Below are 24,201 nucleotides of genomic sequence, written 5' to 3'. Positions count from 1 at the left end.
TCCAGCCACCTCCACCTCTGCCGTCCCCTTCTCCTTTTGCCTTCGATCGTTCCCATTCAAGCATCTGCAGTCAGAAGTATCACAAATAACCAAACTTGCTTGGAAAGGCCATGGCTTAAGTCCCCGAAAGGCCATCGAACTCCACACCTGCTTAGATGGGCCAGGTGATCTGATCTAAGGTGGAACTGATACGGGTTGTGGGGGATGGGAGAGAAAGAGATGCTTCCTTGCAGGGGAGAAGGGACTCGTGGAAGGAAGCGTGTTTACTCCTTCCCAGCTCCATCTATTTATTTATTTAATTTCTATACCACCCAGCCTCCAAAGCTTTCTGGGCAGTTCACAAAGCATATTTGAAAAGCTATAAAATGCATTGTATTAAAAACATATCAGAGCATCATGAAGCACTTGCAGATTTTTAAAGCACATATCAAATGGGTGTGGGTGGGTGTGTATCAAATAGTAAATTAAAGAAGGGAGGGAAAAGCAAGGAGAGGAAAAACTATTCAGATCCATTTAACGGCTACCAGGTCCCAGAAGCTACTTGAATGCCCTGCAATAAAGGATGGTCTTTACCTGTTGCCGAAAAGATAGTAAGGTTGGCACCAGGCAGAGCTCAATGGGCCGCTCATTCCAGAACTGGAGGCCACACTGAAAGGGACCTTCTCCTTGGTGCCCTGAACGAAGCCTCCCATGGGGGTGGCAGATGGAGGTGTCCCCCAGAACTTGATGATCGTGTCCAGGTAGAAGAAAATTGGGAGAGGCATTCCATCAGGTATTGTGTTCACAAGCCTGTAGGGCTTAATAAGTTAAAACAAGCACCTTGAATTAGGCTCAGGAAGGTATAGGCAGCCAGAGCAAGTGGGTCAGAATTGTTATTATGTGATCAGATCATCTGAACCCTGTTATTAGTCTGGCCACTGCATTTCGCATATCCTGCAGCTTCCGAACAGTCTTCCAGGGCAGCCCCATGTAGAGTGCATTGCAGTAGTCTAGCTTAGAGCTTAGCAGAGCTGATAGCAGGCAATCTCTGTCCAGATTTACTTATTATCTAGACTCCAAATCCACAACCACTCCCAATTAAGAGAAAAGTGGCCTAGGAAAACAAATTTGTAGGCGAGAATCAGTGGACATCAAAGAGGCTAAATGACTCCTCCTCCATCCTTACCTGCCTGTGTCCCCCCTGCAAATCCCTGTTCTCTTTCAGATGAGAATGTGAAAATCTTCACTTGTAAGCCTTTTTTCCGACTAAACTTGCAAGAAATTATGCCTGAACTCTCCTTCTCTCCATCTCTCCCTCTGCCACCCCACTCTCTCTCCCTGTGTGCGTGTGGTCGGAGGGCACTGGATGCAATATCAGTGCGAATGAATGGCTCTTGTACACTCATGGAACATAAATATTTTACATAATTGGATGCAAAGTGATGCTGAACATTTCTATGCTGTGAAGTAAAGGTAACATTTTGCCGCAACCAGAGCATGGCTGGAAGGGTCAGGAAAGAGCCTCCTGCCTCCCCCATGTGCTTAGCTGAATGGGGTACCATCGTAGTTTGCACAAACCATGGTTTCCTGCTACATTCAGATCAGCAAACTCTGGTTTGCCTGAACCAGGGAAATTAGCATCAAGCCATGGTTTGGAGGATCAGAAGTGTTACATCAGAATCATCACAGCAAGGCCACTGAGATTTATTTTTATTTATTTATTTATTTATTTAGGAAACTTCTATGCTGCCCCATTCGCCGAAGCCTCGGGGCGGCTCACAAACATAAATAAACTTCCTTAAAATAATATAAATTAACAGTATAAATTAAGTCGCCCTGGCCAAAGAATAAAATGAATAAATACTACTAACAATTAAAATGACATTTGAATAAAAAGGTCTTCTCCTGGCGCCGAAAAACAAATAACGACGGCGCCAGGCGGACCTCTCTGGGGAGCGCATTCCATAGATTGGGTGCCACCGCAGAGAAAGCCCTCCTCCGAGTACCTACCCTCCTAATTTCTTTCTCGGAGGGTTCCCGGAGAAGGGCCTCTCCCGCTGATCTCAGGGGGCGGGCGGGCGTATATGGATGTAAGCGCTCCTTCAGGTAACCAGGACCCAAGCCGTTTAGGGCCTTATAGGTCATCACCAACACCTTGAATTGGGCCTGGACTTCAATGGGAAGCCAGTGAGGCTGACGGAGGACTGGAGTCATGTGACCATAACGCCCAGTCCCCGTCAGCAGCCTGGCAGCTCTATTTTGAACCAGTTGAAGTATCCAGACCGTCTTCAAGGGTAGCCCCACGTAGAGCGCGTTACAGAAGTCAAGGCAGGAAGTCACCAACGCGTGCGTCACTGTTGCCAGGCAGTCGTACTCCAGGTAGGGGCGCAGCTGATGGATCAGCTGAAGCTGAAAGAAAGCGCTCCTCGCCACCGCTGTCACCTGAGCTTCCAGTGAAAGCTCTGGGTCGAGGAGCACTCCCAAGCTGTGGACCTTGTCCCTAAGAGGGAGTGCAACCCCATTCAGGACTAGGTTCAATTCACCCTCCCCGAAGCCCAATCCGCCAACCAACAGGACCTCCATCTTGTCTGGATTGAGCTTCAGTTTATTGGCCCTCATCCAGCCCATTACCTCGGCCAGGCACCGGTTCAGCACAGCCACTGCCTCACCTGGATTGGTGGAAAACGAGAGGTAGAGCTGGGTATCATCAGCGTACTGGTGATTCCGCAGCCCACACCTCCTGATGACCTCTCCCAGCGGTTTCATGTAGACGTTAAACAGCAAAGGGGACAAAATGGATCCCTGCGGTACTCCATGGCATAGCTGCCATGGCGCAGAGCCATAGTCCCCCAGCACCACCTTCTGGAATCGGCCATTGAGATAGGAGCAGAACCACTGCAAAGCAGTGCCTCCGACCCCCAATCCCACTAGCCTATCCAGAAGGATACCATGGTCCATGGTATCGAAAGCCGCTGAGAGGTCCAGAAGAACCAACAGGGACGCACTCCCCCTGTCCTTCTCCCTGCACAGGTCATCGTACAGAACGACCAAGGCAGATTCAGTACCGTACCCGGGTCTGAAGCCGGACTGAAATGGGTCCAGATAATCAGTTTCATCCAAGAGAGCTTGGAGTTGTCCCGCCGCCACCCACTCCAACACCTTGCCCAGAAACGGGATGTTGGCCACTGGTCTATAATTAGTGGCCATCTCTGGATCCAGTGACACTTTCTTCAGGACCGGTTGGACTACCGCCTCCATCTGGCTTTGATATCCCCTGTAGGACAGCACCAGAGGGGCTGCTAGGCCATAGAACCAGAGCAGTGCTCTTGGCCCTGAAAAAAATACCCTGCACTATCCAGTGCATTATGAGCATCTAATATCGTATAACCTGCATCCTCTGCCACTGTATATGAAGCCCTATAAAATACCGAGATTTGTGTCTGCTTCCTTGATTTGCATAGTTTATTGTGAGATGTGAGGAAGGCAAAGAACAACCCCCTAAAACCTGATGCCTTCTATATGTTTTGAACTACAACTCCTAGCATTCTTGACTTTTGCTGGATAAGGCTGATGGGCACCAGGTTGATGAAGGATGTCAAAATATAACAGAATACGGATCTCCAGTATCCATAGCCTGAAGAATTTGTTCAGCCCAACTTCCTTTCTGCTGTCACCATCATCTTCATTATTTCCCTCAGCTTTGATTATACATTACCAGACTCTTCAGTCTTATTCTCTCAGTGTTAAAGACTAGGAACTTGCTTTTTAAACTTCATTTAAGTGCCGGCATCCCATATACATAATCCTCTGTGGAATTAGGACTGTAGGCCATCCTAGAATGGCCCTTGTGCTGGATTGCATTATACTTCTTGCTCCAACATTGGGTTGGAGCAGATGTTCCTTTACAGAGTGAAGGGAACACAGAATGATTTGGCAATATCTTTGTACAAGATAAACTTTTCATTCCCATTTCCCTATTAGTTTAAGGAGCAGTTTCTTGGAGAAAATTGTGTACCTTGAAACCCTCCATAGTCCAGCATCAGAAAACACAGACTCACTGAAAGATGTTGCTTCCCCTTATTCTGTATGACTTTTCATATAAGGCAGGAGCAGTTCCTATATCCCTCTTTGTGCGGGCTATTTATCAGATTCCCCACCATGTTGAACAGAAAACAACCAAGCAAAATACAATGCACATGGGGGATTGTAGACTGGGTTCAAGTACTGGTGTCGGTTTAGTGTGGGTTGTTGAGCCCTGGATTGCTGTTGAAATGTGGGTTGTTTTCTTGTCTGAACCCAGCTGTGTGAACAATCCACAGTTTATTAACCACAAACAACCCATGGAGAGAAATCATTGTTTGTTATTGGGTTGTGTACTGTGGGTTGTTCATCACAGGGATTTTTTTAAATCTCAGCTGGGTTTAGACAACAGGATAAGCCATGTTTCAACAACAGTTGACATTCAGCCCTTGGGTGTAGATTATCCTATTATCTGAACAGTCAGAGGGTGGGGTTGTCTGGCTCTGAATCTTTCACTGGGCATTGGTTGATACCACTTAATTGCGGTCTACCAAATGATGGGCAACAGAAGGTGGGAAACGCCTCCATCGCATCCAGGCATGTTTGCATTCCTGCAAACACTTTGCATGTTACCTGCAGTGCTCCATTCACACATGCAAATCGGCCCTGGCTGTTGTAAGTCACCAGGCAACACACCTGTCCATGTGAACTCAACCTCCTGGATGACTCCATTGCCTGCGTAAATGAAGCTATGTGAGAAGGAACGACCCAGAGACCAGAGAAGTCCCAAATCAGCACAGGGCCGTCCTGCTTGCTGATTCAGAATCGCTCTTGGGCGAGCTGAATAAGCAAAGTTGCACTTCATGCGACTATGCACAATGATGGTAAAGAAAAATGCTTCTGTTTTAAGTGGGGAGGTGGAAAATAAGACTGTGATTGACGGAGATGAGTTATGGTAGCTGCTAGACTGCAGAGAGCAATGATTAGTCACGCTACGTCGGGCTGAAATAGATTTAACACCTGGCTGTTAAAAAGAGTAAATTGATTAATTGTTTTAAAGCAGCAATGTTATTGAGTTTCCCCAGTGTCTGTGTGTTTCTTAATAGAGATTAGACATTAATATGGATTTACAGCATCGACTCTGGGGACCTTCATTCCACCACCAGGCAGAAGCAAGAGACTGTATAAATGTAAAGGAAAATATAAGTATCCCAAATTTAATTTGATTCAGATCATTTTGCTTTAATCTTAACTTGTTGCATTATTAAACTCATTAATGTTGTTATTGTTGTTAATTTGCAGCTTCTGCAGCAAGCGACTTCCTCCAGTAACTTGGGTGCCTTCAGCGGCATTCAACAAATGGCTGGTGAGTTGCAGCTTTGCAGTTATCTGTTTCTCCGTCTTCCTCTTTGTCCCTTGAGCCCTGTTCTTGCAGGCTTGCAGAGTCATGGAACCAGTTCCATTAAGCATTTGGCTTTGCACCTGAGGTTATGCGAAGATGCACTGACTGGATCCTGCCCTAAAACAGATGTAAAAGGCTTCTCCCGATTATACCAAAGGCTGTTTGTTTCCAGGGTTGTAACTTAGAGTGTGAGATGGAGAATTTAAGGAACGGAATCAGAAACTTCATCTAACCTTCATGACTGTGAGGCCTATCCATGCATTCCTCTGATCTCTTTTTCAAGCCATCTAAGCAAGGGGGCCCAATGGCATCTGGTTTGTTCTCCCAAGGCCAAGGCCACCCCAGTTACCTGATTCTGGATTCTTTATGCTCCTTGATACTGCAACATCATCGGTTTTCAGCCCTGTGTACTCTTCTTTGGGATTTGCCTAGTAACTCCTAAAACTCAGTCCTTCACAGGTGCAACAAACAGTGACAGAGGCTCTGTTCAGTTTTTCCTCTGAGAAAGCAGAAGCTTTTTCTGTTTGAGAGTTGCCCGGCAGTGAGAGGCTTTAATGGGAATGCGCTCAAGAGATGCAATTGGCAATGAGTGGAAGAAAGAACTAAACTGCATTGAAATGACCAAAGCAGAACAGCAAGGAGAAAACCTGTTGCTCTTACATGTTAATTGGGCCACTGCCTAAGAGCATGTAAAGAGTATTTTGTGGTCTACAAGACTGAACAGACCCACTTCAATAGGATGGTTGCGGATATCTTTTTAAACTCAGTCCAGATAGGTTTAACTCAGAACTGAGTCCAGCTGAAGTAACTTCCTAGGTCTGCTGCATGCTTACATGGAAAGTTGGATTTCCAAAGGAGGCATATTCTCTGACCCTCCCATTTTGAGACCTGGGTTTGATGGAGTATCCCCTTGCCCATGACAAAGATACCTATCTGACATGCATATCTCTTGCATCCACACTTTGGGGTGTACACTTAAAATCTCTTCCATTGCTTTATGTATATATTTAAAAACAAAATGTGTTTTCTTTGGCTAGTCACTGTCCATGTCATTGCTTGTTAATGACTTCATTAATACAAATGCCAACATTAAAACACCATTTATAATTCTAGCGAGAAATGTGCATTCTACCCAATCGAACAAATGGTGGCCCTGGAGTATTTTAAACTGAGAAATCTTAGATATAAAAATGGTGTGGTGTGCCAAAGATCGTGCTTTTGATCTGGGTGCATTCCTTCCTTCTAGCAATGCTTGTTTCTATAGCTCAGTGCTTATTTCTAACCAGCAAAACATCGCCCATGTTACGAAGCCAGGTTTTGTCGCTGCTGCTGTTTACTTTAAAATTTGTAATTATTTGATGCAGGGCTGGGGGAGAGGGTTGGGGAGAAACGGAGGAGAAAGTTGAGAGTGAGCAAGGAAGCCAAAGGGAGAAGGCTCCTTTGGAAGGCAGCGAGTTGGACCACTCCGCCATAATGAGCCATATGCCAGGAGTGACTGATGTTCCGTGATTAATGAAAGGTCATTCCTGCTGTGTGACCCCACCATGCTGGTCTCTGCCTTAACACGATGCAAGCGACGGTGGCAAATCTAAACACAGATGCACATTATTCCTGTTGCACGGAACTGCCGAAAGCCTCGCCACGTCCGATTTTTTTTCTCATGAAAGCACAGCCCCCTCCCCTACCCCTGCGGTCATCCAATTGGCATGCGAGTTTATTTTTAATTATGCTTCGACTCCATCTGCAAATTAGTGGTGCTTTTCCCCAGCCTTGGAACACAAAAGGACTTAAGCTATCCATACGTTGCCCTTGTGTTTTCTTCTTTTTCTTATTAAAGCTTTGCTGCCGAATAGTTCTTGAAGTGGACCTATGAAAAAGGGATGAGAAACTCCCCATAGGCATTGCGTGCTTCATCTTTACAATATGCCATTTTTGTACTGGCACCAGACACTAATGCAGAACCTGCTGTCTGACAATATAAATTGGCCCACAGATGACAATATCTCTGAGTTATTTTCTCTGGCTCAGATCCATTGGCAAGCACTCGCAGCTTCTATTATGTTACTCTCATAATCTAGGAGGATTTTCCCCCCTCATCAAAAATATATCTTAATATGATAAACAACATTTTCACAGTTGGCACTTTTTGGTACCAGCTTCCAGCTTTAACGGCTGCTGGTAATCTCTTTCCTGAGTTAGCCCGACAGAGCAAAAGAAGGAATAAAGCAACCAAAGAGGGAAAGTGCATGGAGATATTTTTCTGTAAAGTACAAATAGAATTGTAATTTGTTGCTGGTAGCTTGCCTATTGAGGAAGGTGTCTGGGCCTGTGTCTAGGTCAAGGTCTAGGCCTAGGTCTGGGCCTGGGTCTAGGCCTAGTTCTAGTTCTGGGTCTGGGCCTGGGTCTAGGTCTAGGTCTAGGACTAGGCCTACGTCTTCCAATCCCTACGTCCTACTGCCATCTCTGCCAGCTGTCCACAAGGGATCCCTTGATAGTAGCTTGAATCTAGGCTTAGTCATACTAAGAGCAGAGCAATGAAATTCTGCAGGACTAAAGTTATAACTAACTTAAGCTCCCTTATTTTAAATGGGTCTACTGCAGGTATGACCAAGTCTGGATCCATTTCCAGTGTCCTCTGTGCCAGAAGAAAAAAATCAATTTTTTTCATTGTCAGATCCCATCTGTAGCCCCTACAACGAAACCCACGTTTTTAACTAGATATAATTCTCTTTTGTGACTTCTTCTGTATCATTCTTTCTGCACACACGTCTTCCTCCTTGCAGCTGAATAAGAACCCTATATCCCAAAGAGACATATTCATAAAGAGCTTCAGTTATCGGGCAGTTTGGAAACATTAAATAAATAATGCATAAAGAAGCCTGCTAAAAGAAGCACTTGAAATAGCTGCTTCCTATCTCTGGAATTCACTTCCCCAGAATACCCAACAAAATCAGAAAGCAGGCATTTCATCGCCCAGAGTTTTCTTACTGTAACCGTTTTTGTTGCTTTCCAACATGCTTGCTCCATGTTTTATGAGTCTCTGTAATTGCTAATTTGTATTTTTATATTTCATGGTCAGCCTGGCAATGCAAAGTAAGTTTTGGAAGGTTTTGGACATTCCACACTGGAGGGTGGATGGCAAGTGTTACTGAGGAAGCATTTCTAAAGGGATCTGGGGCTTCTCCGTTGTGTACTATCCTGCAAAGCTGACCATGTCATGTCGTAGAATCATGGAGCAGCAGAGTTGGAAGGGGCCAAGAAGGCCATCGGGTCCAACTTCCTGCTGTTACAGGCCACCAATTTGCACCGTCTCACCCAGATGGCTGCCCAGTTTCTTTCCGAAGGTCTCCAGTGTGGGAGAGCCCAGCACCTCTCCGGGCAGCTGTTCCCGCTGTTGTATTGCTCTGACAGTGAGGAAGAACAGTGTGTCCCACATGCTCCATGCTGACCATGCTGGGCTTCCTTCAGAGGCTGTAAAGACAATGGTCCCTTCACTAGGGCTGAGCTAAGGTTCCACCACCAAATCCTTCTGAAACTTTTCGCCACTTCAAGCGGCATGCTGGTCAGGCTTGCCCTGTATTTGAATGTAGGCCACGTCCACCCTTACATGAGGAATAGTTCTAGATCCTTGGATATTTAAAATAAATAAATATGCCTGGTCCATTTGTTTTCTCTTTTTTTTGACCATTTTTAAGAAGGAAAGACTTAAATAACGACTGGCTCATTTGAAAAAATAAAGCAAAATGTATTGCTTCCCTCCCCTCCTTAAATAACAATGAAATGCACAGAGGGGCAAGAGGCCCTCTTCACCACGACGTGAAAAGAAAAGAATTGAGAGTTGCTTTGCGGCTGGACAGCCTGGTGTCCCAGCTGGCGGCTCACAGCAGACTTTTCTTTGGGGAATTGTGGCAGGCGGCTTGGAAAGAGGGTAGAAATCTTTGTGGCAGGAAGGTTTGCCCTACAGGCGCCACGCACCATGTTGTGAGAAGGAAGCCTCAGATCTCCGGTGTACTGGCTTTTCAACAGGTCCGCAAATATGACTCCGCAGCGGTATTACACGGGTTTCCTGTGAACGAGCTAATAGGCCTTGCGAGAGGGTTTTGCATCCCTCCATCTGCCAGTTTTTAACAGGCCTGATTGGCACACGGATGTAACAACTGGCATCTGTTCTTGCTTATTGATATGTAGATTTATGGTAATTGCACTGAACAATGAGACTCAAAATTACCTAAGGTGAACATTAAATTAAATTTTCATGGCCCCTCTCCTTATAAATATGTTTTGTGGGGGTTTTTTTTAACCAAAAATAAAATTCTTACATTTCACGCAGGCATATTGTGCATCTGTTATGAATGTAATTTAATTGTATTTGTAATCTGCCAAGCAGTGAAATCAAAGACAGGACTCTTGCTGTCCAAAATATTAGCCAAATTTGATAACTTACTGGTTTATACTGAAAGCAGGGTCAAGTTCCATGTTCATTCATAATGTTTTCCCTTGCGAGAAAGATGAAGAATTATTTTTGTTCCCAGAGGAGGAAAATTTGGTAGAGGGGGTCCACCTCCTCCACCTCCTCCTCCTCCTCTTCCTTCTCTTCTTCGTCATACTCCATCTATTACTAATACTATTGCCTTTTATGCTTTAGAATTTAAGTGACTTTCAATTCTTCAGAGCGCTTTGACTTTACAGATTATTTAATGGTTTTAAAGACTATCATATTATTTTTCTGCCCAGTTCCCCATGGCAGGTAGGGGGAGAGAAAGCATCCTTTACAGTGTAAGAAGCATGGAATTCAGAAATGGAGGCAGCCCACAAAAAATGACAGTGCAGTTTCAAAAACCGCATTTCCTTAGAAGCTAGAAGCTAGTTCTCTTATTCCTTACCCCGCCACCCTTGCTTCTTTTCATTGGCTCTGGACTTGCTTTGAGACTATGACCACATTTTTCTCCGCAATCAAGACCGTCAGAATGGCCTTTTAAAAATCTAGCGGAAATTTCTATGGAATAGCATGATGTTGGGCGAATGGTGGCAGTGAAGATTTGACAGACTGTGTGTCTTGCCAGGGAGGCTGCAGTGCCTGGTTTCCTCCTCCTTGCAAATGTGAGGGGCCTTCAAGTTTTGAGGGGCCTTCGGAGCAGCAAGCTCCCAGGAGGGGCCGCTGCCTGAGTGGGCTCCCTGCAGGACATGACTGCCACTGCTGGCCAAGCCACTCGGTCCCCTGAGATGAGTGGCAGCGGCTGCTGCTGCTTCTCTGAGGGCTTGCTCACCCGGCAAGGGAGCTGAACTGGCAGTAGCCGGAAAGACCGGAATTGCCGAAAGGCCACCTGCAGGGCTCTGGGCCTTGACCAGCGCCTGACATTGCCACCTCCTGATTCCGGCACAGTCGCGTGCCCAGGGCCAAGGGTGGACAGGCACCCTAGGCGGAGATGTGGTGGGGAAACACCAAGACTGGCCCTCTGGAGAGCCCGCAGCGGACCGGGCTCAGAAGCAGAGATGGGCGGTGCTGGCGAGGGTTGCTTCGCTGCGGAACTAGTCCTCCGCTGAATCCTGATCCCCTGAGGCAGAGGGCTGCGGCACTTCTGCAGGAATGGCCTAGCCGGAGATGACCTAGCGTTTCCGCCTTCTGAACAGCACCTCCAGTGGTGCAGTGAGCAGGGGCTCTGTCCCTGACCCACAGGCGGCGATCCTGCCTTAGCCCATAGTTCCTAATGAGTTTGTTCGAAGTGCACCCTGGAGTAGAAGTTAGAAAGTGGGTTGTGTGTAAGAGTCGGGTGCCCAGAATCAAAGGACGCTGGCTATGAAGCTGGTGGGCCCACCTTCCTTGCTTCCACCTAGCATGAGGTGGACTGATTCCCCAACTGTCATGCCATTCAGCTGCAGTGGCCTTCTCTTCTGGGTGAGGAGGAGATCAAGTCCTGGGCACACAGCTTTCCTGGCAAGGTTTGCAGGTGGCAAGCAGGGCCAGCTGGCATGGCGGGAGGCTCAGCCTTGCCAAGCGGGGCACAGCAGGTCCGCGAGCTGCGTTATGCACAAAGGTTGCCCAAGTTAAGAAAAGGCCTTCTGGTTTATGCTTGACTTGAAGCCTGGAAAGAGAGGCGAGGCGTATCTGCCCCAGTGCTTCACAGCACTTTATGGTCTATTGAACACCTGTCTCATCAAATTATGTACAGGTATGAACTGATGAAGAACATGGAGCCCATAGGCTGGGCACTCCCTGGTTAGGGCCTTCAGCCCTGCCTCTCTGGTCCGTCTCATCGAAGGCACTATTTCTCTTTTCCTGCTAGAGCAGGGCTATTGTGTGGATCTTCGTATTTTAACTACTGGCAGGCAGCGCCCTTCAGAGCTACTACAGCCGTACTCAATCTAACCTATGAAACCTCCTCCATAGTCCCATTTTTCTAATGAGACCAATTCACAAAAGATATTGATAAAGATATGCAAACTCCTCCTTTCAATGGCTTTAATTTTACAAAAAGCTATAATTGCAATAAAACCACCCAGCTAAAATGCAGTCCTGTAAATCAGCCATGTGAAAGAAAAAGCACCCAGGAAGCAGCATAAAAGGAGTTTATGGAGGATTGAAAACCTGGACAAAATATATGGGCATTTCCCTGGTGCTGGAATGAAATCAGTATGACGTTGCCAGGGCGGGGGGGGGGGGGGCATTCCATTTCTGGGTGCCACAACCAGAGAGGACCTGTCTCCTCTAGCATCCCACTATTCCTGAGATGCTGAAGGCACCTAAGGTGTGCCTCTGGTGAGGATTTTGCTGTACAGGTAAGTGCATGTAGAAACAAACCACCCTCCATTATCCTGGTCTCAAGTCCTGGACTTTATCTGTGTTATTATTATTGAATTAATTTCTAACCCACCTTTCAGGTTACATTGCCTTCACAACATGGTTTCCAAGAGAAATTTTGAGGCACCTGAAATATCATTAGTAGCCAACCGATGCAGCAATCTATTGATATAATATTAAGCCTCTGAAGCTGTACTGAAACTAAGTACCGCAGAGACTGGTCGCAACGTGTTTGATGCCAGATTCTTTTCACAGTCCGCCTGCTAGCATCACATCCAACTTCCAAGTCTTTCCTGGGGACTAAAATTTTGCAGTTCCTCGTGTCTTGTACAATTGTACATTTAAAGTGAAATGCTGTTCAGATATTTAAACTACAGCGTGAGAACCTCTGATTTTAGCGGCAGGTCACTATTAATGTTTCCTGCCTCATCAATAGGCTAGAAACCTTGGCCAAAATATCAGGAAAAGCCTTTGGCTCCCCCCAGTGTCAAAGTCATTTCACGATACTTGACCAGGCTGTTGTGGATAATCTCTTCCCGGTGGACTCCCCCATCAAGTATTGTGTAGCAGATTTATCACCATACAAATCTAGTGTTGACCGACGCAGCTGGCTCTGATTTAGAGCAGAAGGAATTTTTCCAAAGGGCCTGTCCCTCCACTACAATACTCCACCAACCTGAGGAGTAGAATAAAAATAGAAATCAGGTTACCACTGGTCTTGTGTGATCACAAAGCTTTTTAGACTTCCCGTGTGGCATTGTCATGCCCCACTCTGGTATCTAACATACGCTTTGATGAGCAACTCTGATCTACTCAAGGATAGTTGTCCCTTGGTCCTCAACAGGGAGGGGGACCAAAGCGGAGGAGACAAGCTGTGATACAGCACCAGTGTGTGTACTTTCTGTGCATCGGGTCTCAAGCAGAAGCCTTGCCGTCTCTAGTCCAAGGAATCTCAGCCGGCAAGACGGGAAAAACCTACCAATGCTGGATGCTTAAGGAATTCATGCTTTGCAAATTTGGGTGGAAACTCGCCTTATCTGCCCCTTCGCCAAACTGATGTGAATCCTTCATCTTTCCCGATGCGCAAAATTTGAAATTCCGTTCTCGAATTACACACATACAAAATTGTACTTAAACATGCATGTTGTTAAAGTAGATTCTGTTTAGAAATTGAGGTAAAATGCAATTGCGCGTGTGTAATTTGTGAAGGAAATGTGCTAAAATACAGGTTTAAAGATAGATTTTTTTGGCAGTGTTTTTACATAATTGCAGATCCACGTGGAAAGCAGATGGGACAGACGTATGAATGTCACATTCAGAACTGATATGGATGGAACGTTGCTTGAGCCTCCATCCCTGCTGGAAACCCAGAAGGCTTCTGGGATGGGGTTCAGCTAGCAGAGGCAAAACGGCTTGCCTACAGCAGCTTTGTGTGGAGAAAGTTCAAAGCAAGCCAGCTGATGTGTCTCTGGGGAGATGGGGCGATAGGATCGGAGGGACCATCCTATCTATAGTCATTTAAAATAAAAAGATACTGTGATGTGGATCCTTGGAAACATGGGCGCTGCTGAACTGCTTTTTTTCTCTGCAGGAATGAGTGCTTTACAACTACAGAATCTGGCAACTTTGGCAGCTGCAGCCGCCGCAGCCCAAACCTCAGCCACTACCACCAATGCAAATCCTCTCTCCACAACAACCGGCGCACTTGGCGCACTCGCGAGTCCAGGTATGAACAAACGGGCATTCGTTGCTACACAGTGCCGTTGCTTGAAAGCGCAGTAACGAAGGCTGCTGGGCTAGGTTAACATAATGCAATAAGCCACCTCTGGTTTATAACCCACCATAGTGGATCCTGTTGTGTGAACACAGTGGGTAATCAAAACGACTCATAGCTGAGGATTGAATGGAATCCTAGGAAAGATGCGAACATGTTGCAGGGCTTGATTTTTTAAAAAATTGCTCAGTGTTCTCTGCCAGTGTAAAGAAATGCCCAGCGAAGAAGACAGCTGAGCTTTCCTTGTTTATTCCTCATTACAATTCTCGGAGTCCTAAAGAACCTCGTGGTCTCTCTTTGCTGGGACTGGTTTTGCAATGCTGTGCATTCTATTTCAATTTATTTTATGCTGTCTGTCTTGTTTCCCCTTCTTGATATCTCTCCCTAAAAAGATTTCTGTGGGGAAAAGCAGACAAGAGGTTGTTAAAAGAAATTGGGGTCAGATTGCCACACTGGCAAAAATCTTCATGTCTGCTCCAGGGCTCTTTGCAATTTCTAGGTGTTTCCAGTCAGTTTTTTCTTTCTTTTTCAATCCAATCAATGTGGCTGCTTCTTTAAGTTCTAACGTCTTGTAGGGACTGCAAACCACTCTTACTAGAACATCTGGTGATGCTGTGGTCAGTTTTTCAAAGGCCGCCTTTTAGATGATCAGAAAGGCATAGCCACACATTTTCGCCTATGTGGAGTTGCACATTTAAGGGACCATGCATTTGCATGCATGCAAGCATGCGTGTGTGCGAGGGTATAATGTGGATATTTATTTTCCGTATACCAGTATTATATTTTCCTTTATTTTCAATCTGTGCTGTTTTGTTCAACAGTTAGTGCAATATGTAACATCACATTCAGCAGGTTTTCGATTCCATGTCTGTGCCCAGTCTACATTTTAGCAGCGATGTCTGTACATGCTTTCCTCTCTCCCACATTGTATGGAAATCTGGTTCATTTCCATAAAAGGAAACTATTGCAAAACAGGCTGCATAAGCTTCAGCCATAAGAGGCTTTATATGGAAAGTCTTCTGAGAAGACTCTTCTTTGTATAAACACACACGTGCACAGAAGTGCAGCCAAGTTTCACCAGGGTCTCCCAAAATACATCTTCTGTAATGGTGAAGCGACCTTCCTCCCGCACCGTTCCTGAGGCAGGCTTAGTGGCTGCGCAGTATGTGTTTGTAGCAGTGTCCAATATCAAAGCAAAATCGAAGTTCGAAGGACTCCTTGTTTTGACAAAGCATGTCAAATGGCTTTAGTGGACTGAGAAGTGGATTTGGGGCTTCTGATTGGAGACCTGAAGCAGTAGCATTTGGACTAACTTGCCTCCCATGCAAAGGCATCCATCTTTCAGTTTGCTTGCGGAGGACAGACTTATAGAAGGACATAAATTCTAGTAAAACCATGCCGTGATTATGACCATTCAGAAATCACAGCTCTCATCTTTGCCATGGCAGTGATGCAGCTGATCGCAGAATTCACATGACCTTTGCATTCCAAAGATCCCTTTGTACGAACATGTACCCACAGCTGCTTAGAAGCCCATGGTGGCCACAGTCCTTTTCAGACCTTTTCAGATCATGTCCATTCACACAATTTCAGCCAGGTTGTGTGTCCACCGTCAGCCCCACTTCTGCTCTGAGTTGTTTCAGCTGGATGCAAAGGCAGCCTTTGCTTTAAGCCTGGTATTTGAAGCAAAAGTTATATTTGGGGGTCTTTACAGCCAATGCCCTTCCTGGCATAGCTTCTTTCTTTTGTGCACAACTTCAGCTCCATTGCAAACTTTTTAGGATTCTTGGCAGCTGTGCAAAAAAATCATGCTTGTTTTCTGTTTGTTGTGACGATGGGCGTGTGTGTTCCCTGCTGCAGTTTTGGCCACACTGACAAACAAAGGACCATGTCTCAAATGGGCTTTGGTAGCCGCTGCGAGAAGGAAGCTCCTTGTAGCCTTCCCTCCAGCCCGGCTCCCAACCTTTTCCCTTATCTTGCCACTCCAGGACTGGACAAATACTCCGTGACCAGCGGAGCTTGTTATTTTCAGATTTCAAATGCCTGGCACTGAAATTTATTTTCCGTGCCTTCTTACCTGCTCCCTGGCTGGCATCTCATAATCTTAATGTTATCTGGTGAATTGGATTCTAATTCTGGCCGTGAAAACGGAAAAGGGACACCAGCTGGTTCGGGGCCTGTTTTGGTACTGAATGTTGCTTAGGCATGGGAGCCAGGAGAAGAGGATGCGAGACGATGAGTCCACTTGATGAGGTTTTAGGCCGATCCAAGCAGGGAGCCAGAACATATTACAGGAGAGGCAGATGGGAGAACAAAAAGGGCCATATTGTAGCACACCCAAGGGGCTCTAACAGCCAAAGGGAGAGTTGGAATTGGCTTGCTGGAGTGTAGAAACCTGTTTTCCAGTATCTGCTCGGTACAGAGCTCACTTAATGGATTGGACCAGTGAATCTCTCATCCTACCTCACAACGTTATTGTAAGAACAGGATGCTGAGGAAATTATAAATGCATCTCTGAACTCCTCGTGTATCCTGGCCCACTACAGGTAGTAGGGATAGCAGTGATTGCTGCTGTTATTGCTATTGCGATTATTCCAGGGGCAATAGATTGAAACCATCTCAGTTGTGGAGCAATCCACCCCTAGCTTTTTACCCCTTCTTCCAGAAATCCAACCGTGTAGCGACAATAATGGGTCAACCTAAACAAACAAACAAACAAACAAACCTATTCCTTACATGCGCAAATCCTATTTTTTATGGTATCCTGGCCTTTCGCATCTTCGCATAGTCACTGGTCCCATAGAACGCAAGTGTTTATTTTCAGCACAACCCCTTCTGATCATAACCTGCCTCATAAAGGCAGAAGAATTTTGCCATTATGAAATTTGGAAGCTACTGCTCCAGTTAATTTAGCATTCTTCCTTAATGTGAAAACTTTGTCTGAGGAAAACAGCCCAAGGCAGCCCTAAACATTATTAAATTAATAATGTTAGTTTAATAATTAGTTTATTAAACCAATTAGTTTAAACTAACCATAAAAAATTTTTAAATTATGTTCAATAGCTAGAGCAGCCTGTCCCCAACTTGGTGGTCTTCAGAGGCATTTGGACCACAACTCCCAGAATTCCCATCCAGCATTGACTGAGAATTCTGGGTGTTGTAGTCCAAACATGTCTGGAAGGCACAAGGTTGGGGAAGGCTGAGCTAGAGAATAGCTTTGCAGCTTCGTTGTACATCATACAGAGGCCTGGAGTTATTAACTTTTATCAATCAGCTATAAAAACATGAAAGAGTACTGAAAAGAGCACAGTGCCATGGGATCAGGGGACAAAAACTCAAGGTATTTAGTTAAAAAGGACTTTTGTGAAAAGGAGTCTATTCTTTAGAGCAACGGTCCATCTAGTCCAGCCATGGTGTCTCTCGGAAGCCCCTAGACATCAAACAGGACATGATGTCCATGTAAAAATGGCCCACGGATACATTCAGTAATTCCGTTACCTTTGTGTGGCCACGTCCAAGATCCTGGATGCTCATCACCATTGTCATGTGGATATCATGTAATCTAGGTTCTATTCTGGAGAATTCTGAGGTCTTCTCCAGAAAAAAAGGAAGATGGGAAACTCCTGAAGCCCTCTGGCCACTTTCGACTGTCCATTGTTCGCCTGTGTCCTAGAAGCTGAGTAGCAGCAGTAATTACCTGTTCATACAGGTAAAATCCCTCTGTCAACATCCAACTTCTCTGGGGGAGCCTGTCAAACTGAGTGTAACATGTAGCCAGGTTATAAAGGGAGGGCAGATCTAGACAAGGCAGCCGCTGTCAGAGAGTGGGCTGGTTCAAAGCTGTTTGGGGCAGTACAGTTTCCTTGCTTTATGGCAAGGTGCCCTCACAGCTCCAGACCATATTGCAAGGGTTTCTGGAATATTCACGCAAGTTAGTCCCCGCCAGTCTCAAAGCACTGAGTTCCTTCATTCCTGTGCCATTTCCAACATGCAGAGAGTGAATTATGCCATCCCAGGAAGCTGCTTAGTCTGTATGCTCAACCTGGTTTTGATCCAGGCATTTGTCCTTTATAGGTGTGGTAGTGATAGGGAAACTGTACCAGCAATGGCCCAATTTCAATTTTGATCTTGTTATCAAGCGAAAACACCAGTTTAATTGTCTCGTTTCTCCACGCAAACTCTGCAACTAACCCAGAAACAATCCTTGTTGAGATGTTCTTTGATTTCAACTTCCTTATCTGACTCTACATTTTCCACTCCATTAAATACTTTGTAAACCTGAATAAAAGCTTTTCCTGGTTGTTCTCCGCTCTGTGGAATGTGCATTTAGGTCTTTAAACCCTCATGTATCGTCTCGAAAGCATTTCCATTAAGGCACGAATTATAACGGAGCATTTATATTTGCTTTTCATGGGTGAGGAAGGAATATCGCTTTTAATTTATTTATTTGCTTTCTTAGTTTTGTTTTTTCCCCCTTTTTTGTCCCTGTTTCCCCCCCTACCATCACTAGATAACTCATGGGGCATTGAATCATTTTGATTTAACATCGCATTGGCTTGCATCTAAAGAACATTTCTTTTCTCATTTTATTACAAAGCGGCAATGCACATGAGGGGAAAGCACTGTTGGAATGTCTAACGACATAAAACAAACAGTGATTAATGTATATATAAAATTAAAATGTAGCTTTATAGGTTTTGCTGGTGTTGATGATCGTGGTGAGACTTGGAAAGGGGTGCAGGGAAAGGGAACACGTACCCGCTGAACGCCCACTCACATTTCTTCATTGGACACTCTGTTGTGGTACGCATAGACATGGACCCAATTGGCTTCTGGGTTCTTCTGAAAGTCCAGCTTGTATACATGCGCAGTGGGGGGCGAATAGCATCATTTCCCACTGCAGGGGCCTTCCTCTCCCATTCCCCAAGTGACATCCCACAGGAATCGTGATCCATGAATCTGAGGACAGAAAAGAATGGAGAGGAGCCCTCATTGAGCTTCAGCCTCTAAGGAAATGGGCCACTGCGAGAGCTGATAGCGCCACCAACATGGCGGTAGAAGGCTGTCCCTGCCTCTCCCTGGGAATCTCGACAGATGGCTGGCCCTGGAGAAACCAGCAGCCCCCTTCCTTTGTCTCATGACGAGGGAACTGGGAAGGAACGAGGAGGCAATTGCCAGGGGGTTTTGCTGGAGGGAAGCAGAGGATCTGCTGGATTGGATGTGCTGCTCTTCCCTTCTGTAACCTAACTCTGAGTTCGCGAAAGGGTTTTGGGTGGGTGGGTCGGTGTGGCAGGGACCCCAGAACAGGGAGGGGGCTACAGTTTTGCCCCCAAGCTTGTCTGGTGCTCCCAGACATAATCAGGCAAAGAAATCAGCGGCTTCTGGTGGCCTCGTAGCAGAGGCCAAGTAAAAACGGAGTCAGAGAGGCGCAGTTCTGGAACTTGGAAACCCCGTGCAGCCTCTTTGTATTGATGCCACAGGAGCAGGGCTTGGCTCAGCTCCTGTCTCATCCCTGGATTTTCCGGAGCTGAACCAGCCTCCTTGGCCCAGGCAGGTGGGAATGCACTGAGTCTCCATAAACTGCTTTTTGGTCCTGCACCCCAGACCGTGCCCCTGCTCTTTAAGCTCCTGCGATCCCCCATGCTGCATCGAGTACCAGCGTGCCAAAATAGAGTATCTTGTAAGTTGAATTTATTCTCTGAAATCTTATTTTTAAAATGGTGATGCCCGCAGGCAAATTCGCATGCGAGACTCAATTGAAGTCCATCACCTTCTCCAGTGTATTTATTGCAGGATCTTCTTTGCTGGGGGTGAAAAGCATCCTAAGAGGCAACAAGTCTTTCCTGGCTTGTTTTTCCTTCATTTCTATCGCTGGCTTCAGCAGTGAGCAAATGCTGGATGTGGCCTTCGGGGCTTGGGCCCCCTAACCTGGGAGAGAAAGAACCCGCAAGCTGAGAACTCTTTCAAATGGCTTCTGTTCTTCCTCTGCAAAGCTGGGAGTCTTAGCAAACGCCTGACTTTGCCCCCTTCTGGAGCCAACTGTGTACATTTCAAACAAGGGCATGGAAGGGGTTGAATGAGCATCTTTCTTGCCCTCTCAAGTCCATTCAGCGTGTTTTAAAAGCAGCAGCAGCCAAAGAAACCCCCTTCCTAGTCTAAATAAGTGGGATTTTAACAGGCTATCTGTCCACTCATTTGTGGTTCTGTGCTGTCACGTCATCTCTGACTCAAGGCAGCTCCTGGAATGAGTCCGCTCTGGGTGTCCCATCCGTGGCAGGCCTGCTCCGCCCTTGTAAATTCAAGGCTGTGGCTTCCTAGATGGAGTCCGTCCATCTCGTATCTGGATCCGTCCCTCTTGAATGAGAATAACAAGTATGATGAGAAATGGATGCCAGCCAAGACTGGCACTCTCCAAACTTCAAAGTGGGGAAAGAGCTGTGTGTGTGTGTGTGTGTGTGTGTGTGTGTGTGTGTGTGTGTGTGTGCGCGCGCGCGCGCGCGAGAGAGAGAGAGAGAGAGAGAGAGAGAGAGAGAGAGAGAGAGAGAGAGACGCTCTCTGCAACTTGACTTCACACTGGTGACTTTGCATTGCATACAGAGACAAAACCAGTGTCTGCGCCTTCTTTCTGCTCCCTCCCCTCCACCCACCCCCAATTTGGACTGTACAGCTTCTGACCTGCGTGCCATGCTAAGAAGAGCGTGTCCAACACATTATATTTTTTTGAGGGGGAAGGAATCTTTTAATTGTCACAGTGAACAACCTGCTATGCAAAACATACCTTTCAGCAAGCAGACCTGTCCCAAATAGTAAGCCTTTGACTTTTTCATTCAAAAACTCTGAGGCAATACAAGTGCACTATTATTAGCACTACATTTATGATTTTACCTTTACCTGTCCACGGAAGTATATTCTCACAGAATCCGTAAATTATTTTTTTAAGAAATGAAAAGATAAAGCCTTTAGATTTTTTTAATGTTTCTTTTAAACCCTCCGGCAAGTAAAATAGATTCTCTTTGTCTTGTGGCCTTAAGGAGAATAAATGTTTAATATTGCCTGTGGCTAGAATAGCTGGTTGTTGTTGTTTTACACTTATCAGATGGCAGTGAATAAAAATTAAAATTAAAATCAGTACAGAAGAGAAGAGAACAGAAAAAAATGAGAAGAGCAAGCACTTTCATGGTTTCCTCTTAGCTCTTCAAAAGCCATATATATATATATATATATATATATATATAGAGAGAGAGAGAGAGAGAGAGAGAGAGAGAGAGAGAGAGAGAGAGTCATTTTATTTGCTTCAGTTGTCTCTGTTTAGCTAATTAATTCTTCAATCCTTTCTTTCCTAGCTTGCCTGGAACGTTTTTTCCCTCTTTCTTTCTCTCTCTCTCTCTCTTTCTCTAAAGAAGCAGCAGCGGTTAAAAATCTTATGTCAGCTGAGTACATATGAATGACTACATTCAAAACCTGAAAAAAAAAAACATTTCAAATGAGAAATATGTATTTGTGTGTGAAGCAGCAGCGGCTGGAAAAAAGCCCCCAGCCTTTAGTTTTAACTTAGTATAAATAAGCTTCTTGTACCTTTTGTGGCACCGTTCCTTCTGAGCATGTGTCTGGAGACAATTGTGAAGGCATGGTGTGACTGTGGTTAGAAGAGTAATGCCCCTTTGTGCTCATCCAGTGTGAGAAAAGCAAATGTTTTCCTCTGTGCATAAAGGGAGAAGCTATTTCCTTCTGATTTCACCTCCAGTGCCTTATGAGCACCGACACTGCCCTTCAGTACCCCCGGCCCAGTAAATTTACCCAGCGCAGCCCACTGGGGGCAAGTGAGCGAGCCAACACTGAGAGAAGGAACACCTATTGCTGTCAATTTTCCCAGAATGCCTCTGGGCCCTACCTCAGGGACCAGAGGCATTGTGGGAAATGAAGCTGGCAGCTGCTGCAGCCTTTTCTCCAAAATTCTAGGCCAGTGTTTACTCTTCTTCTTAAAGTGTGGGGCAGCTTAAACAGCAGTAGGGCCTTCATTTTCCCCACTGTGCCCAGTGCTGGTATCAGGCTTGGTCCGTAGCCCTTTGGGTCCTCCCAACAAAGGTTATGAATTCCTTTGCTTATTCATCACCCCTGTTAACCAGGGTGGGGTGCATTGCATTAAATCCCCTTCTCTTCCACAACCAAGTCAGTCTCACATACAGAACCGTTCAGGTGGGTGGCAGCTTTTCTGTTCACCTTCCTAACTGGACACCGGTCACCTCAAAGCCAGACAAGTCAGTGTATCCCCGCAGGCACGGTAACCTTTAATAAGCAATGAGATTGCAACTACCGTTTGGTAAAGCGGGCGCATCAGCACCATCAGCTGCAGGAAATGCATAACTCACAAGAGGAGACAAAAGACTCACATATCTGCATGAAACGTGCATCTGTTCATGTATATGCTGATGCAGATACAACTTTAGAAGTCGATGCTGTAATTTACATAGAAATGCATGGCAGCTCACCACAGCGGGATACAAATATAATAAATAATAGTGTGGCAGAGTGTAGCCAGTGGACCTTCTGTGCTCACTCGGTCCGGTCTCCAGCAACCAACCATGGTGGGCCCTGCCAAGGCGCCTTCCCGCTTTCTCCCTTCCCTTTTATGGTCTTGCATCCTTGCAACTCGACTTGGCGTGGGCAAACCTTGAAATCGGAGAAGGCTGCAAGCAGAGGATCCTCCTCTGACATCCCATCAGAGGACTCCCCTCTGAAGCACATGGCTACCCCGGCTTAGCTGGACAACTTTCCTGAGCTTCCCTGGCAGTGGGTGGCTTCTGTACTGCATTTGGCAGTGTGATGCTCTGCTTTTCACAGTGACTCTCAGGGCCAGGGGTCAGCTTTGTAGCAGGGTCCTTCAGACCTCTGCCCCTGTTGCCCGCCCTACGCCCACACCCTCTGGCCAGAGGGAGGACCTGGGGCTACTGCGGCCATTACTTGCCGTTTTCCTCCAGGTGGTGGTGGGAACCTCTCCCAGAGGGAACAGGAGAGCAAATACGTGGCACTGGTGATGGGAGCAGGACTGCCCTGGGGGACTCTTGGTCGAGGGCTCCCCAAACTCGACTGCTCCCACCTGTAGGGCTTGTGGTGGGGGGGATGGGATTGCTACGGACAAAGAATGTACCTGGAACCATTTCATCACCCACTGGAAGGAAGATCATCAGGCAAGCTGTCAGGTCCAGTTAGGCCTAGCTAGGGGTCTTGTCAGGTGGCAGAAGAGGAGATGGGCAGAGGAAGCACAACCTGCTAGAAGTGTCTCCTCTCTTAGCTGCTTTGATAGGACCAGTCGTCCATGTCTTGGTCCTGTCATAGTTGCCATGTGCCCCGTGCAGGGCTCTCCTTGCAGAGCTACAGGAGCTTCGATCAGTATGAAACAGGACAGGTTGTCTCTTTGAGGTGAGGCTGAGGGAACTGGGTCATTTCAGCCTGGAGGAGAGGAGACTCCAAGGGGATCTGTTGACGACATATAAATACATGAACGGGTGTCACGCAAGGGTGGGTAGAGACTTCTCCCCTGCAGAGGAGGGCAGGATGCGCTCCAACAGAGCCAAATTCAGGGAACCAAGGTTCCATTTGGATGCCAGGAAGCACTTCCTGACAGTTGGGACCCCGAGGGTGTGGAATGGGCTTCCACGGGAGGTGGTTGAGGCCCCATCGGTGCGGGTGTTCAAGGATAGGCTAGACATGCACATGGTAGGTATGTCATGAGTGGAGCTGGCTGGAGCCGGGCGTCAGACTAGATGGCCCAGGAGGCCCCTTCTGACTCGCTCTGTTTCTATATTTCTAACCAATGCATGATTCCAGGATCATCTCACCCCAGAGCTGAAAGATGTTTGCTGGTGACAGCCATTTTCTGACCTCTGTGCAAGCTGTTGGCCTTAATCTTGACAGCTCTTAATAGCACTTGGGCTGTTTGAAGGATTCCTTATCATGTTATGAACGTGCTCAGCTAGCAGATCAGGAGGGAAAGCAACCATCCTGCTGGAGGCCCACTTGGAAGGGCTTCCTTCTGAGTTTCTCTCCAGTTCCAGAGAGTTTGGTCTGGAGTTGGAACCGCTCACACTCATCTCTGCATTCAGAAAGGGGAGCAATGTGCATCTTTTTCAGCTGGCTTCCAAAATCGTTGTTATGGTTACAGTGGCTTTTAAAATTGTTTATACTGTATTTGTTGGAATGTTGTTTCTGCATTGTGATTTTTTTTCT

General features: G+C 46.3%; 1 protein-coding gene across 25 annotated transcripts in view; it reads left to right on the top strand.

Moving 5' to 3' along the window:
• Positions 1-24,201, top strand: part of CELF2 (CUGBP Elav-like family member 2) — a 543,991-nt gene that overhangs the window by 485,882 nt on the left and 33,908 nt on the right. For all 25 annotated transcript variants that reach the window (XM_044428119.1, XM_044428080.1, XM_044428088.1 and 22 more), the window contains 2 exons: positions 5,302-5,365; positions 13,792-13,926. In XM_044428119.1, the coding sequence (XP_044284054.1) occupies positions 5,302-5,365; positions 13,792-13,926 (199 nt within the window). The remainder of the gene's footprint in view (positions 1-5,301; positions 5,366-13,791; positions 13,927-24,201) is intronic.

Source organism: Varanus komodoensis, unplaced genomic scaffold (genome assembly GCF_004798865.1).
Source record: "Varanus komodoensis strain SLA01 unplaced genomic scaffold, ASM479886v1 scaffold1, whole genome shotgun sequence".
Classification (NCBI taxonomy): domain Eukaryota; kingdom Metazoa; phylum Chordata; class Lepidosauria; order Squamata; family Varanidae; genus Varanus; species Varanus komodoensis.
The sequence above is the reverse complement of the archived record's forward strand: the minus strand, read 5'-3'. Positions and strand labels throughout refer to the sequence as shown.